The 18,099-nt window shown below is 35.9% G+C and overlaps 1 protein-coding gene across 1 annotated transcript in view; it reads left to right on the plus strand.

Annotated features, from left to right (window-relative positions):
- LOC134531057 (exocyst complex component 4) overlaps positions 1-18,099 on the plus strand; it is a 144,321-nt gene that overhangs the window by 16,879 nt on the left and 109,343 nt on the right. Inside the window, exons 3-6 of the mRNA XM_063366571.1 lie at positions 3,228-3,397; positions 4,590-4,755; positions 12,960-13,165; positions 14,437-14,584. Of these exons, the coding sequence (XP_063222641.1) occupies positions 3,228-3,397; positions 4,590-4,755; positions 12,960-13,165; positions 14,437-14,584 (690 nt within the window). The remainder of the gene's footprint in view (positions 1-3,227; positions 3,398-4,589; positions 4,756-12,959; positions 13,166-14,436; positions 14,585-18,099) is intronic.

The following is an 18,099-nucleotide window of genomic DNA, read 5'->3' on the forward strand; positions in this document are numbered from 1 at the left end:
TAGAATAGAATTGATGGCTTAGATGTATATTTTGATTGAACGAATGTGACATAATTATTGCAAATGGATGTAAATGATTCACAGCGATGCCAAATGACTCGGTGCAATAAGTAAATATGTAAGTATCCTCTGTCGATAACATGCATAGCATTATTTACAATACATTATTTCAATTTATATCTCCAGAATATTGCTCAAATGCCTTATATAGAGAAGATTTAAAGTATTTGTGCATGCCTTTCTCATTGAAAAGTCATAACGGAAAAGAGCTAGTTTGTAAGTAAGGAACCTTTTTAAGTTCCTTATCAGATTTGTTTGTAATATACATTCTTTGAAAATTTAATAACAGATTAATCGGGAAAATGTTGTTTTCTGTCCAGATGCCAGAATTCATAACACCAAGTGCTTTCACTCTGTCATTCCGTTTGAATTTTTCAGTATAGAGATCCCGGATGATGATTTTTGAAACATGTGACTGTTTATCTTCTCATTTCTGATAATTCCAATGCTTATTGTTATGAGTTCCTTTTTTTCTGGAAAAGGAGAATGTTGGCACAACCAACCCATATTAATTTTTTAACATCGTTTTTGTTTGTGGCACTCGTACGCTTAAACATTGATTTTACAAAAAAAAAAGTCACTACATAAATTATAGCAAATTTTCTCTAGTTTATTTTATTGTGAAACTATTTTCATCCTAAAATGATTCTGAATGGAGATATTCTCAACAACTGTTTTAGGTGTCATTTTTCCAATGTGGCAGGTAAAACAGCAAAGATACAAGGTGGCAAAGTGAACATTCAAAAACAGTACGTATTTCAAAATCTATAACAATACCAATTTTCAAAACTCCCAGAAAACTTTCCAGGCAAACCCCTTTTTGAGCACCCAATGACTGACTAAAAAGCATCAGAAAATAATGATTTGACTGTTGTTTTTTGAGGGCTCAGAAAACACTTCTTGTTTCAAAATGGTACTATAACAATTTTTTTATTGAAGTTATACAACTTAAGGTGCGTTATGAAAAAATGATGAGAGTGAAATTTTAAGATGCGCGCATCACTGTAACACAAAATTAACAGGTTGAAGCTGCCCGCTAAACCACTCATTAAGTCTCGATAAAAAGCTACCAACAAAATAGAAATAGAACCTCTATTAGTCGCACATGTTGGCACGCTCGTCGCCTCTGATCACTGTTTTCATATTTATAATATTTATCCACATGTTTCTAGTTTCTACATTCACAACACGTGTTTTAGTTTCATACAAGTACAAATTATATATGAGCTAATAAATTATATTCAGTAGTGATTTAAATTGAATATTTTGATTAATATTATTTCCTATTTGTAAATATTAGTAAAAAAAATTGTGCTTATATACTTTTTCAAGTGCTCCAATATAATTGAGGTTAACTATCCGTATGTATTATTTATTGATATAAATTAAAATATTATTTAATATAATTAATACTAAATATTATTAAATTATTAATGTTAAATATTTATTATTGGTTATTTAATATTTACAAAATAAAGAAATAAATTTAATAAAAAAATTTGATAAAAATAAAAATAGAACATGAAATTAAAATATTAATTTTTAATATTTATTATTAAATTGGATAAAGAATAAATATTTATAAAAATAAATGAACCAATTTAATGAAAACTTTTTGACAAAAATGAAAAGGAAATATTAAATTAAGAAAATAATAAATATTTAAAAAATGAATAAACTTAAATTAAATTTTTGAATTTATTATTAAATTTATTTATTTTCTTTTAAAATATTAAATAATCAATAATAAATATTTAAAATTAAGAATCTTATAATATTTAGTACAAATTATGTCATATATTTATTATTCTCTAAATTTTATTTATTTTATTTTTCAAATTTAAACTGAACTTTATTGACTGTGTTGACTATCTTTTTCCAGCCCTATTATTATTTTATTGTATTTAATTATTTGCATGCAATTAAAAACTATTGACTATAATTAAAAACTAATGATGCCAAAGAAGTATAACTTTTCACATGCGTACATAAGTACACACATCCATTTTTTTTGGAAAAAGAACTGAATAATCCAATAGTATTAGCACAAATTGCAGTTTTTTTTTCTGGTTTAATGTAACTTTTACTTTAACATGTGTAAATTTCAATAATTATTTTGTAATCAAAGTGAATTTAATTTGTTATAAAAAAGTATAATTATATTTAATAATAAACGAGTAGAAGTAAATAATGTCAAACATAATCCTAACAGGTCATTTGTCACAACTGTACAGATATGGTATGTAGATGTCACACGGTAGTGTTCTTAAGCGATGAAAAGTATAACTAAAGTTTAATTAACTGTGCTTCAAGAAAGTGGGTTATTGTATCTGTTAGTGTTATTCAGGTTTCATTGGCCATAACTCAGTTATTTTACTTATTTTGTAAGTTATTATTTTTTATACATTAAATATTAGAATGATCGCACCTGAATAGATTGAAGATCAAAGTACTTATTCATGGAGTTTAGACATAAGCTATGAAGATGCAAGTTCATTATGGCAAGGTGCAGTCATTTTTATCTGCCAGTGTAGCTACAAAACTTACAGTAATGTGAACTACAATGGTATTAAATCTTCTACATGTTTTGAACAAGATGTAAATGATATGTTTTGAGTTTTCTTTTGGTGTTAATATGGGTTTAGAATTGAAGTACTTATTCAAATAAGAATGCCCCTTTTTTATATATAATATTTTTATTATCTTGAATTCTTGATGCTTTGATTTGATTTGATTTTTTTTAAATTACCGGTTGCATCCTATGAAACAATTGGATCGGTAGCTGTGTCCAATAATCTGCATTGTGATGCAGGCATGGGCGTAATACCTGGTCGGGAAGGTAAAGAGGGGGGGGGGGGGGTTGTCAGACATCTGACTGTTGAGCGATGTGTCATTATCTCCGCTGCGACGAGATCAGACAACATGGTTCAGATAGTATGTGGGTATAATGTAATCTAATGTCTATGATGCTCCCTCAGCACTTAAAACTTATGATTCATTAATGTAAAAACTTAGGTGTAAATGTACTTGTAATAATACATCTATATTCATACAAAACTAATGAAACCAAATTGTTCACAAATTTAATAAACTCTTGTAAACATAAAAGCCCCCCATGAATATGTGCTTGCAAAATGTGAGACGTTGACGTGTCGGTGGCCCGGCAGTTGTTCGGGAAGCTGTCGTCGCGGGTGACAGCCTCGCGGGAGAAGATCCACGCGGTGAAGGAGAACCTGCATGCGTGCAAGATGCTGCTGCGCTGCAAGCGGGACGAGCTGAAGAAGCTGTGGCTGGAGGGTGTCGAGCACAAGCACGTGCTGCAGCTCCTGGAGGAGATGTGAGTGTCCTCACTGCAGAACCACATCTCGCAGCATGCTTTCACATTTACAGTATGGCCCTGTTCAGAAAAAATCCCTAGGTACGTACTTAGAAATCTAGACTTTTTATTAGGGAATACTCATTAAAAGGGTAAATTGATACATATTAACTAGTGATGGGCCAAACCCCAGTTTTCTTGAATCCGAATGTCGAATTAGAATTCCGAATGTACCCGGAATATATTCCTTGAATCCGAAACTAGGTCTCAAGGATCTAAAGTGAAATGTTGCACGAGAAATAAAAATGTTAACTTAACTATGGTTTTGAAACATTCAACTCTTTAAATGTTGTGTTCTACAAACTGTTTGCAGACTCAATACATATTTAATCTTATTTATATTACTATTCATTAAATTTTAATGTCATGGGGTATGGTAACAGGCTAGAATAAAGAAATAAAATTAACTAGTAAACTTCAGAGGTTATCTGTGTTTTGTAACAAGTCACAATCGTACTATTCTAAGATGACGATTGTTTGCAGATACATAAATAAACACTTGAAAAATATCCCATCTGAAGTTGCAAAGTGGGATGTAGAGTTCTGGTTATGATCATTAACCTTTTAGAAAGCAGTTACTGGTTGAATTAAATAAAAGAGTTTGAAATATATATTCTTCTCATGACGAAAATTTACATTTGTGGAGCAACTAAAAGTTACGCCCTTTCGGCATGGCACTCTTTTAAGACTGACGAGACAAAGCACTGTACAAAAAAAATACACAAAACAGTACAAACTGGGGACTTCCCCGGAAAAACTGCCTTTCTATCAGCTAATAACGATTACTTACAAATACTGTTCTGGGATTTCCCGATCCGAGAGCTATCTCACGGTGTCTGCTAAGATCTGTGTCTTTCTAACTCAGGATGCGATAATCTATCATTTCGGCACCTCAGCGTCGCACATCTTTCTTTCTTTCTTTCACTGAAACTACTGTCTCAACAGTCTCACAATATACTAAATGCTCTACAAAACACATACATAAAAACTATATTTATAAAAAAAAGATACTTAAATGAAATAAAATATTTGAAATCACACACAAACAGTAACCTAGCCAACATTGTGGAATTATGACATACTTTTTCTAATGTAATGATATTTGCCCGGAGAGAGTGGCGGCTAGTGGCAGAGAGGAGGGCTCGTGTTGCAGCGACCACTTGCGAGAGGTGCCCGGCCAGCTGGAGGTCTACCTGGCCAGGAAGCACTACCTGCACGCCACACAGCTGCTGGTGTCAGCGCTCACGCTCGGTGATGGCAGCCTGGAGGGGGTGGACGCCCTCCGGGAAGTCCGCTCCGATCTGCAGGCCAAGAAGCAGGTACCTCATCGTGAAGTTTCGTGCTTCATTTTACAGGGTTGGCAAACAAAAATTGGTGAAAATTTCTTGCTCTAGATGCCTACATGTGAAAATAATTATTGTAACTGTAAAGGACAATTTCTCCAGATCAAGTGATAATAATAAAGAAATTTTTAATAGAATATATGTATTACCGTATATACTCGTGTATAGCGCGCCCTTTTTTCCCCTCAAGTAAAGGGGAAAAAAATCAAGGATGCGCGCTATACACGGAAAAAAAGTGAGGGGGGAGGCGGGGGGTGTTTTTTTTCTGGCCAGCCCCCACACATACGCACAAGCAATGAGTCCTCTCTTTCACACACGCACACACACACACACGTGCGCGCGCAAGCTCGCACATCATGGTCTCTCTTGTTTATTTCTAGACCTCCCCCTCTACAGAAAGCCAGCGCAGCAGCTAGTAACAGTGCCGGGTGGAGAAATGCCACTTCGCCACTTGTCGCCTCCAGCGAGAGAGAGAGAGAGATAGATAGTGAGAGAGAGAGAGATAGTGAGAGAGAGAGAGAGGTGAGATAGATAGATAGTGAGAGAGAGAGATAGTGAGATAGATATATAGATAGTGAGAGAGATAGTGAGAGAGATAGATAGTGAAAGAGATAGATAGATTGTGAGAGAGAGATAGATAGATTGTGTGAGAGAGAGAGAGAGATAGATTGTGAGAGAGATAGATAGATTGTGAGAGATAGATAGATAGATTGTGAGAGAGAGAGATAGATAGATTGTGAGAGATAGATAGATAGATTGTGTGAGAGAGTGATAGATAGATAGATTGTGTGAGAGAGAGAGAGAGATAGATTGTGTGAGAGAGAGAGATAGATAGATAGATTGTGAGAGTGAGAGATTGTGAGAGAGAGAGAGAGATTGAGATTGAGAGCATATGTTGTCACCAGTACCCCGCCTACTTCCTTCTCTTCCTTATCCCAGCAGCTACCCGTGAGTCAGCTAGTCCTCCGCGCCAGCATAGTAACGTAGCATGGCACGCTTCATTTTGCGTGTCCCTAAAAATGTTAACTATCAGTTGAAATATCTATGTAGAAGCTACATGACGGGAGTGGTGGTATTTTAGTCCTGTAAACTGTCCAGGTTACTTGATAGTCATAGTCCCGTTCCTGCCTGCCTCCCTCCCTCCCGCCCTTGTACCAGTTGTGACGATACAGAACTTCATTATCTTCTGTCTACACAGCAGAATTTAGCTTGCTCGTGTCTTTTCAGATGGTACAGTATGCCACAAAAGTTTCGCTTTCAGGTGAAAGATTATTTAATTTAAGTATTTTCCTGACACATCACCACACATCAATGTAAATAATCATTTGTTTCATAAGTAATTACTTAACAGGTACCACAAAATGTTAGTAAAATTTATTTATGGGGAAAAAAATTGTAATTTTTTTTTCTTTGGAATTTGTTGCAAAAATCGTGGTGCGCACTATACACGAGGGCGAGCTATACATGAGTAAATACGGTAATCATTCGTTGCAATTCAGCAATTTAATTCTATGAATTTGTCCTGCATAAATACACATTACATAATGTCTTTAACTTAATTTTATCTTTGCTTTTAAAAAATTGTTATTTTGTGTAATTAAATATCAAAAAATTAATTTTTGAAGTTGAACTACCAGATTTTGTATCCAAAACATAAAACCATGTTAATGCACACTTTAACATATTGTAACAACTCTCACACAATTCAATAATTAAAAAAAAACAGCTATAATTAATAATAAATTGGTTTCCTTCCACAATCCAACTAGTGTCAATGTTTAGTTTACATTAAGAGTGCAAAAAATATCATTTTTTTTTTTTATTGTAACATGAATAATCACAAAGTAAAATTAATTCTAATTACTTCAATAAACAATATTATTGAACTTGACTTAAATTAATATGTTTAAAAAAAGCAAGGTTAACTTAAACAGGGTAAACAAATATTAAGACTTTGCATTCATTCAAACCTCTTGTGAAGAACCTGGCCTTCCACCCGCCCAACCTTTTTGATTTATATATAATAGTTAACTTTTATGTAGCCAGGATGCATTCTATTCAGACGAGCCGGGTGAATTAGTTGGCCTCTGTCAAAGGTATGTCAATGTATTTTGGGTCATTATGCTTTCCCCTACGCACCAACAACCAGGATCTACAGCATCGTGTGTGAGTGATTTAAGGAGTATGTGATGATGACATCATGGTGTTTGAATAAATATATATATAAAACAGATGGCGATCTGGTGTTACAATTTAAATAATCCACAAATAAGCTAGTAAGAACTTATGAGCATCTTCTACAATGCAACTGGAAGGACAAAAATGAGTTAATACCTTATGTTTATGGTTTTTCTTTCTCTGTTTGGACTATTAATTAAAACCAAATGCTGTAATAAAATTACTGTAAAATATAAATTTTCCCCTGGGTTACGGCAAAGGCCAATTTTATTATAATTTAACTAGTTAGCAGACTGCTCACGGTAACCATAATTGGAATATTTGTAATCTTTATTTTTTTTGTGCTTGATATTGTATTCCCTTAATTTGTGAACAAGAAACATAATTTTATATGCTTCAATGTCTGTCACTTAATAGTTTAATAATTATAGAAAAGGATGTTAACCTGGTGTAACATGTGTTTGGTCCTTTGAGGTAACCGTCAGTAACATGGAAAATGGTGCTGGTACAGTTAAATTTCAAATTCCTATTGTCATTAAATTTAATATAATTTTAAATACTAAATATCACGGACTATTTAGGTACCATTGTGATCACTGATTTATTTCTGATCTTTTATGTCTGATAACCATTTTTATTCATTTTATATTTAACAAGTTTTTTTTGTTCTAGTTAACCTCCCTTATTTTAATTATGGAGATGGTGCCTTTTTGCTCTCATGTGAATGTATTACAGGAAGTTGCATTGGCAGCCCACTTTCGTTCTAGAACATTATGGGTGAAGAACACTGTTCCATGTTGCTGTCGGGCACAGATCCCTCCGCGGGACTATTTCTTCATCCGCATGTAACTTTAATCTTTGTGGCTTATTATAATGTTTAATTGTCATAGGTGAGCAGTCCAAAGTTGGTTAATATATCTAGATGTGTTTTGCAACCAGTATGAGGAACTTGGCTGAACTTTGTAATATTTAATTGTGATTGTGGGTGGAGCCAATGGTGTCCGCCATGTTGGATTAAAAAAGTGCTGTTCATGAAAAAGGGCAGGAAGGAACTAGTTAGTTGTGTTGTGTGACGCGAGAGCGAATGGCCGAGCGCCGCCGTGCTGTGTAATAAGTGCTGGCCTGTGGGCATATGATAATAAATGAATACTAGAAACACCAGTAGTTCGGCTTAAGTTATTCGTCCGGCGGCTCATCTTCAGCCGGACCACAAAACCCGATGAGTCGGCGGTAAAGCCGGTACCATCACACTCTGGGTATTTATGTGTAAAACTAAAAACCAATTACAGTAAACTCCCTATTATCCGCGGGTGCTTGATCTGCGGTGCGGATGATCCGTGCCTGCTATGAAAAAATACAGCACATATGTAAATCTGTATTTTATTACAATTGAGCAAATTTGAACTCTACTGACTAGTGTATTGTGTGCAGTATATAGTAAAACGCCACAGGCCTTCTCGGAACTCACTCAGTAGGCTGGCATGCATTGCTTTTTTTGTCTGTCGCTCTTTGTTTCTAGTTGTATGGTTGCTTTTTTAGTGTCTAATGAAGTCATTTGTCTGTCGCTCTTTGTTTCTAGTTGTATGGTTGCTTTTTTAGTGTCTAATGAAGTCTCTGAGTACGTACAGTACTGTATCCTTGTTACAAAGTAAGTACCGAGCACTTTTATGTTTACATTACTGAAATGTATTGTATGTTAATTATTCAGTAAAATACTAACATTTTAGCATCATTAAAAATATTTTTACTATTAATTGTATTTTTTAATGAACTTAAATTTTTAAGTAGAAATTAATGTTTCCATTTTCGTTTCCCATTTTCGGCTCTTCTGCGGATTATCCGTGATTTTCACTATCCGCGGTGGCCCTGCCACTTAATTTCGCGCATAATTGGGCGTGTACTGTACAAACAATAAAAGTTATTACTGGGCAGTCACATATAAAAGTCCAAACCAATTGAATACTACATACGCTTAATTTTATCAAAATGACACAACCCTTTTACATACCTTGTTCTATTACCCACATACCTCTTAGTAATACTCTATACGCCCAGTCCTTATGTCTTTCGCATTGGTTTGTCGACTTAAAGTTTTCCTTACACAATTACAGCTTTAGAAGTTGTAGTTCGCCACAATTTGATAATATTTCTTACGACTATCTGTTGGTTAGTAGATCTACAACTCTGGTCACAGGTTTTGAAGTCACATTGTACCTTCAATGCTTTCTTTTGTAGAAATATATAATTTTTGTTGTATTTTAGTTCTTGAATTACAATAATTGTAGAATTTTTTTAATTTTTCTTTTTGTCAAATGTTAATTACAGCTCAGTAAAATAATTTGTGGTCTCATTTTAAATCAGAGTTGTCAAATAATTTCAGTATCTAAATAAAATATCGAAGAATTGCTGGTTATTCTTACAAAACTTATCTTCAAGCACTGTCATTATACCCTTTACGTATATGAAATCTTCAAATTTATAATTTTGACTTTGACACAACCATCCACTTGAGTAACTAAATAGATAATAAAAGTTCCAAAATTTGTTTTCACTACTTATTGTTTCGTCTAAACTTTCACTGACCAATCAGCACAGCTGTTACAAATTTACCTTATTTCATATAACATGTCCAAAATGATCTTGAAGGTCATTTATTACATTTGAAACACTGACATATAATACTCTGTATCAGTATTATTCAGTTACAAGAAACATTATTCATTAATACAACCGATTTAATTTATAAAACTAAATTAGATCATTCAATAAATTACAAAGAAGACTTAGTATTGGTCATAAAAAACATTTTTTAAAAGCAAAGATAAAATTAAGTTAAGGATGTTAAAGAGTAGTCAAACAAGACAATTCCATAGAGTTCAATTGAGGCGGTCTACGTAAAACGGGCGTATGGGTCCATACGCCCTTTTTACGCAGATCGCTTTATTTGATCCGCCATTTCGTGTAGAATTCAGTGGTGCAAGTTTCATCGCAATATCTTGAAAATTGAAGTTGGTACACCTGTTTTTGTGAGGTGATGTCAGCTGGTTTTCACAGTCAGGTTTTCTTGTTTTGTGGTTATGTTATGTTTTGATAGTCCTGAATGATGCTGCTTATTTATATTGACTGTGTTTTCATATAGATCTAGTATCTATATTAAATTTAAATTACAGGAATAATGATTACTATGACAACAGGAGAAAGCAATGAAATATTCTTTTTGTGTTTTCTCAAAACATCATTTTTGCTTATACGCCTGTTTTACGTAGACCGCCTCAATTGCTGTATTGATGCAAAGAATAATTTATAAACAAATATTAGCACATTCAGTTAACCAATTCTTTGTTGTGATCACTTGATCTGGAGAAAGTAACCTTTACATAAGACTACCAATCAATGTAATAAAGCATTCTAATAAAAAAGTTTCTTTAAAATTAATTTTTTTCAATGTTCTGTAAACGTACCAATTTTGACATTAAAAATTTTTGCATCTGCACAACATTACATATGTCTTTCAAATTCTTATGAGAAGTCTGAAATGTAATTACTGTCCAGACGATATGTAAAGAGAGTGAAAATTTGAGTCAAATCATGAATTAAAATTTAACATGGCTCACTGCCACAGAATGTTTCAGGCAAAGAATAACAGCAAAATAAGTAAACAAAAAATCATGATGACACCCAAAAAATTAACCAACTAGCAAAATAGGTACAAATAACCTTTAGCATTATTTTAAATGCCTCCAAATATCAATAAAAATAACACAAGGTTTGACAAAATTGTCTACCATGAATACCTGGTAGTGCCTACCCACTCCCCCCAATGAGTGCATAAAGCGCAAAATCACCACGTGGCATGTGCCTGGCCTTGGATTGTGAGGTGTATGTCATCTAGTTGCTACCTTTCAACACCTCTCACTCACCCCCTTCATCTTATTTTCCTCACTAGCCTTGTCAAAGTCTTGATGCTTCTTCAGTCTCCGGGGTGGTCGCGTTTCTTGTGCAATTCCTAGCTAGTGCCTGCAGGAGTTGGAATGAGACCCTGGTTGCACAACACAATCAGAAGGCCGCAGGCAGCTTCTAAGACAGAGGGTATATAAAGGACCAGCCGATGAGCAGCAGGAGGGAAGAGAGCATACAGTAGACTAGTAGAGAGTCCGGGAGAGTTCAGTCGAGAGGCTTGTGGTGATATAGGTGAGTCCTCGGAGCGATACCAGCGTTGAAACGGAGGTGTTGTTAGTGATACCAGTGGGTTGCGGTTGGCAATAACAGCGAACATGCAAGTTCTCTGGCGACTACGTATTGACTGTGCTGCAGTTTTGTGAGCAAGGAAGAAGACCCGGGGCAACTAGGCAAATGTGATTAGGGGTCAACTTGTGTTCGTGGACTGTGGTGTGTGGACTCTGACGTGAAGGGTGAGAAGTGAGAAATTAGATGGTAATCACTTTGTAAACTGTTATTAATGTAAATATTAGTGTTAAGTAGAGACATTTTAATCAATTGATAGGGCTATCCTTTTAAACCCAGTTTCCCCATTTGGTAAAAATATTACATACCCTAGAACCTGATTTTACATATCCTGGATTTAACAAAGCAGCGATTTTACAAATACATTCTCAGGAATCGTCAAAAAATTGGAAATTTTGACTCTAAAATATAATCAGAAGCAAATTAAAAAAATACAATGTAATTCTATAAAACTACACATGTTATTTATTAACACACTGTGTATATTTTGTGTTGGCTCTAAAATTCTCAATTATGTTTCTATAAGAAGAACAACAAAAAATGACATTAGGTTTAAAAATTTGGCGACTAGCTTCTGCAACGGAAGTGAGCTCACGTGAAACTCATCGGACTAGGCTGGCACGTGCCAACAGTGATGGTATTATGGCGTTGCATAGCTTACCCCTCCCTCTCCTGGTTTACATTCTTCATGGCTAAAGTTCATCCCTCCTAGATATACAAACAGTCTTAAACAATCTTGTCTTCTGCACTGACGAGCCAACAAAGTTTTTTTTTTTTACTTGCTAAATAAACAAATAATTCTAAATGGCCTTCAAGAATCCACTGGTCTCTCGCACGTAAATGTACATTATATTTTAATGGATGTGTTTATCATTACAGTAGAGTTATTTTCTTAACCACAAACGCCTATGACCATTTTAATGAAACCATATAGGTATACACTGAACTATGTACTTCTTCCCCTCTATACTGGTAATCATTGTCCATTAAACATTTTTAACGGCAAGCTGTTAAAGTTTAACTTGTAAAGTTGATTTGGGGAAGCGTGTAGAAATACAAGACGGGAAATACTTACAGCTTATCAACCAGGCACTGGGCAGTCTTGTTTAACCAGAAGTATTCTTTTGCTCTTTTCATCCCTCTCTCTCTCTCTCCTGTAAAGATTGGATACTGGCGTGTTCTTGGGTGTAATTAACAAAAGAGGGTGGAGGAAAGTCTCAGTGGTTGCAAATTAAGTATGGGGGTAAAAGCGGTCAAATACTAAGTTCTACTGTTCGTGGTTCCCTTGTTTATTTTACGAGAGATATGTTAAAAATTTATAGGTCTGTAAAAAAATATGACAGTAATTAGTATTAACATTCCACATGCTGTTCACAACTGGTACAGGTGACTATTCATGTGATCATAGGAATAACAGTGTGTATGAAAGGTGGGCACTATTATACCGTATGATATGCTGTAATTTACAGTAGATTTTCTGTAATGTTTGCTACGGGAGAGATGCAAGCATCCAAAACCAGCTGCAACGCAGAGGAGGGCGGGTGGGCGGGCGACGAGCAGCTACCTGTCCGGTCGGCTCTGAAGTGGCGAGGAATGACAGCACGTATATTGTGTGCACACCGCTGCACCCTAGATTACCTTTTCCTTGTACTCATAGTATTTTATATTTAAAAATTGAAATTTGGACACAAATACTTAGAAGCAAAATGTGCGCACTGTCTATATCCGTACTTGGACCGTTGTGTTTTTGTTTTCAGCAACTGCACGTCAAGCTGATGGAGGAGCTGACTTGCCACCTGTATGTGCGGTCGACCCAGGAGGTGCTAGCCCTGCAGCGGCAGGGCTCCGGCCGAGACAACCTGCTCACCTCCCCCTTCCAGCGCGCCACCGAGCTGCGTGGCTCGTCCCGCACCCCCAAGGCCAGGCGAGCCCTGCTCGACGTCTCCAGCTCCGCCTCCCCCAGGTGGGTGGTCCTCGCTCGTGCCGTGGGCTGCACACTGACAGGCGGCTTTGGCCGGCATTCCCTTCCCAGCACGCCACCGAGCTGCGTGGCTCGTCCCGCACCCCCAAGGCCAGGCGAGCCCTGCTCAACGTCTCCAGCTCCGTCTCCCTCAGATGGCTGCGACAATTGACTCACCTTCCCCTTTCCTGCACGCCATTGAGCTGTTTGGCTCATCCCACCTTTCTTACATGAACTGTAAGTGCGAGGGAAAGTCATTAAGTAATTTACAATTGACATTCATCTTCAAGTAATGGCAAGATAGCTAGTTCAGTGGATTCCATCTTAACCAGCCATATTTTAACCTGCCTTTGCTTCAACTGACCTCCACAAGTTTGTGATGATGATGACTCACGGACCTGTCCGAATCTCTAGCCTATTGAGTTCAGTTGAACTGCTGATTTACCGTGGTGGTAACTGGTTAAAAGGTGTCTGGTTATGAGGGACTTTACTATGCTTTCCAGAATTGCAGCATTATCCAGCTTTATGATATTAATTTCATATTGACTGGTTAACATTTGCACGTATGCATTATTTATTTAAAAATGGTGATGGTGGTGTTGATTCTCAATAATATTAAGGTAGAATAGCAATATGTCTTAATGTGGCTGATACAGCAACCAAAAAAGGTTTATTCATCTGGTGTTGGGTAATGATAAAATGATGGTATGAGTGAATGAATATTGATGGTGATTAAGTTGAGAAATAGAAATAATTTTGAAACATTATCACAGTAAATAATTTTTTAATTATCTTTTGTGACTTTCTTTATAACGTTCCCTCATAGGTCTACAACGTAAGCAGCCTTCTACCAATTTAATTGCACTATGATATTGTATCTATATACTGCATTCCTTGTATAAGCACTTGTTAATTTAAAGGTTTGGCACTCACTCAATAATTATGACCTGCTTGCTTAAGTTTAGCATTTCTTGACATGTTTATGACATTGATTTCATCTAACAAACCAAATTATAATGAATTATGATCAGTACCTGCTATTCCCAGTGCCAGTAAACAGTTGCAGATCATTACTAACGTACCACATGTTCAAGATTTAAGCAATTTCCAATCTATATTTTTTGTGATGAACAGAAAGCTGATGAAACATCTACAGGCCACCACAACTTCGGTAAATAAAAGAGGGGAAAAAAAAAACCTTTTCCTACATTTCCAAAAAAATGTATTGAAATGTTAATGAAACAAGCAGTAGTTGTCTTAATGGTGATTTTCAGACCTGGCATGAACAGCTTGGGAAGTGACCAAATGGATAGCATTCAGGAGGATGTAGATGCCGTGGATCCTGAAGCCAGTTCAGAGCACTTCATGGCCATCTTGGTGGAATGTCTGGCTTTGCTGAACAAGATTCCAGATGCTGTGGAGGTTAGAGCATCTGTGTGGATTAACTTTGTCAGTTTTGAGCTTTTTGTTTCTTGTTGTGCAACATTGCTTAACCTGTCTTATGCTGCAATCTGAAGTACCGACTTGTTACCTTCCTTTGTCATTTGTGAAAGTGTCAGCTGTTGATCCTATGCATTTGAGTTATACTTTGTGAGATTCATTGAATTTTCAAAATGTGAGTATATAAGTTCATGAGAGGTCAGAGATCTTGTATATCAAGATAGCAAAAAAAAAAAAAGTTTTTTTAGTTAAAATAAAAAATTAGAGTAAGTAAAATTTAGCTTTCTTAGAAAGCGAAATGTTAGAAAAAACTTGACACATAAAATAAACTTGGCAAACAAAACATGGAATTTTATCGCCCACAATAAATAATTAGTATTAATATGTAATTATATTGTTATGACAGGGGAAAACTGATTCGTAAGGATAGCCCAATTAATTTTATACAGTTTTATTTACTACTAATATTTACATTACTAATTAAATCACCGCACTTAATGTCTGTTCACAAATCACTAAATATCTGTCCAGTCCATAGTTCACACTCCTCACTGGAGTTGGGCTCAACGTGGTTAGTCCCTTACCTCACGCCTGTCCACACAAACAGTCTCTTGCCACTCGGTTGCACTCGCACGGCTCCGTTGCTCCGCGTCGCACCGCTCGCAAAGGGGGGGTTCTCATCCTCCTTGCCAAACTCGCACTTCACTCCCTCGCCTGTCGGAACTCTCACGTACTCGGGCGTCGCCGCTTTTATACCCTTGGCAGTCTTTCTGGAACCAACTGGAGTGGTTGTGACGTGTCGTGTTTATCCCAGGCCGACCCAAAGCTCGAAGATTCCAGAATAACGGTGCTTATTCACACTACTCCACGCTGAATTGCCAGGCCGCTGAGAGATGGATAACAGAGCCCAGGAAGGAGGGCCGTGGAAGTGGGTGTCGATCCTAGAAAGCCCAATCACTTCTCCTCTTCACCCCTCTGATTAAAACTTAGCCTGTTAAATATTATAGTTTACTGAGGGGGGGAAAACTAGTTTCTGAGCACTAGCTAATCCATAACTCAATACCTTATTACAATAGTGTTACAACTTAAAATTCAAAATATTTCAGTACACTATTTTTAGTGAATGCTCTTTCTTTAACTAAATACCTACTGTAGCATGTTAAAATTTAGGATATTATTGAAACTTTCAGCAAAGTTATGTATTTTGTATTTTATATAACATATGGTTATAGAATTGTGAGAAAAGCCTTTTTTAAATTAACATTGTGCATAATTAATGCTGCTATATTTTAGAATGTGACAGTCTTGCATGAGTACTTGCATAAAGTATTCCACATTTTTAATGACTGTGGCTTAAAAAAACATTTTTATCACCATACTTACATAAGAAAACAAGAATGTAAATCATGTTTCATTTTCAATCTGCATTGTCTAAAGCAGTCCATTAGTAAGTCTCAACAACTTTCATTATTTCAAGAAATTATTTATTCATTTTAATATTAGTAGTATTCTTGGAAAAAAAGAACAGTATCAAAAACAGAAAAACAATCAAAAAAAGTATGTAACACACAGCGTGAAGAGAATATCTCAACTGTTTTAATGTTGGTTATTTATGTTGAGGTTTTTATTCTTCAATGCATTCAGCGGCATAAATTAAGATAAATCTAATAAAGAAAAATATAGATATATCATGGTTATTCAGGACAGAACTAACAACCTTCTGCATTATTTGCTAACTGCATTTTACCGTAAAGAGAGTTCAAAAATATTAGAACTGTCGGCAAACAGGTATAGCTTTATACAAGCCTGCGAGAAGCTAAAAGCGTGGAGAAGAAAACTAGTATGTCTGGTGGAAAAACAACCAGCTCCAAACGTAAGGACTATCTGTGTTATCCTAACATGCTTTAACATGTTTTTTTGGGTAGATAATACACCGCAACTGACCGGATGCACAGCTACCCCCTCGCTCCTAGTGAAGTAACTGTGGTCAGGCAATTTTTATCTTGAAAGCTCTGGCATTTGTGTTTTCACAAGAGTTGAAAAAGAAAGGGTTGCTTCACAGCATAAATAAAGCAAGAAAAGGTTGGTTCCTTTTACTCAAGGAGTCATACACATGACAGATAAAGAAAGTAGCATGTTATATTTCACATTTTTTCTTACTGTTTACATAATTAAAAAATTTAAGTTCTTAAATTAAAGGGAATTTATTTTCACAGAGAAATTAACTAATTAAATTATATAGTTTTAATAAATTTCCATTTCAGCTACAAACTTCTCTGTGTACATTCTATTTAAACCCACATCCCAGAAGTTTTAAAGAACAGATATACATACATTAATTGTGGCCAACTGCTTATTTATACAGCAGTTATTTGCTTCACTTATTCTGATCTGAATATGCCTCTGAAGTTTTACTTACAAACTGAATCTAATATTCACATTTAAATATAAATATAAATATTTATATATATAAATATAAATATTTATATATATAAATATATATATATATAAATAAAATATATATGTACAGGGTAGTTATAAAGTCCGTGAAACATTTCATAAAATCGGTACAGTGAAATGGAAAAGAATAACGTAACAAATTATATACGGCGTGAAAGAACAACTCTCAAAAGTTTTTATGAATGTAGCGCCAAAACAACCAACAGGGGCACTAGTGCATGTAGTTGCTGAAAATGGCTGCGAACCAGGCATAGAAAGCCTTTTGTGTGCTTGAATACGCCCGTAGCGAATCGGTAGTGAGTGTCCAAAGAGCTTTCCGTGGCATGTTTAACAAAACACCACCAGTTTACAATAGCATAATGAAGTGGTACAAGAAATTCGAGGAAGACGGCTGATTGTGCGACGCAAAATGGTCGGGTCGGCCAGGCATGTCACAACAGACAGTGGATTGTGTACGGGACGTGATGGTGCGGAGTCCCAAGATGTCAACTTATCGGGCTAGTGCAGAATTGAACATCCCTCAGCCAACAGTGTGGAAAATTCTTCGTAAGCGATTAAGAGTGAAGCCGTACAAATTGCAGCTTCTGCAAGCCATCAGCCACGATGACAAATTGCTCCGACTGCAGTTCTGTATTGCCATGCAGAACCGGTTTGAAGATGATGACTTTGCAAGCAAATTAATTTTCAGAGACGAAGCCACTTTTCATCTCTCAGGAAGAGTCAACCGACACAACACACGCATATGGGAGACAGAGAATCCACATGCAACTTTCGAACACGTCCGAGATTCGCCAAAAGTTAACGTGTTCTGTGCCATGTCAAACAAGACAGTTTATGGCCCCTTCTTCTTCGCTGAGAGAACTGTCACTGGTATCACCTACCTCGACATGCTGCAATTGTGGCTTATGCCTCAACTTGAAGCTGATAGCAGGTACTTCATCTTCCAACAAGATCGTGCTCCACCTCATTACCACACTGTGGTATGAGATTATCTGAATGAGACGTTGCCACATCGCTGGATAGGCCGTGGGGTGGCC

The sequence above is a fragment of the Bacillus rossius genome, chromosome 3, assembly GCF_032445375.1.
Source record: "Bacillus rossius redtenbacheri isolate Brsri chromosome 3, Brsri_v3, whole genome shotgun sequence".
Lineage (NCBI taxonomy): Eukaryota > Metazoa > Arthropoda > Insecta > Phasmatodea > Bacillidae > Bacillus > Bacillus rossius.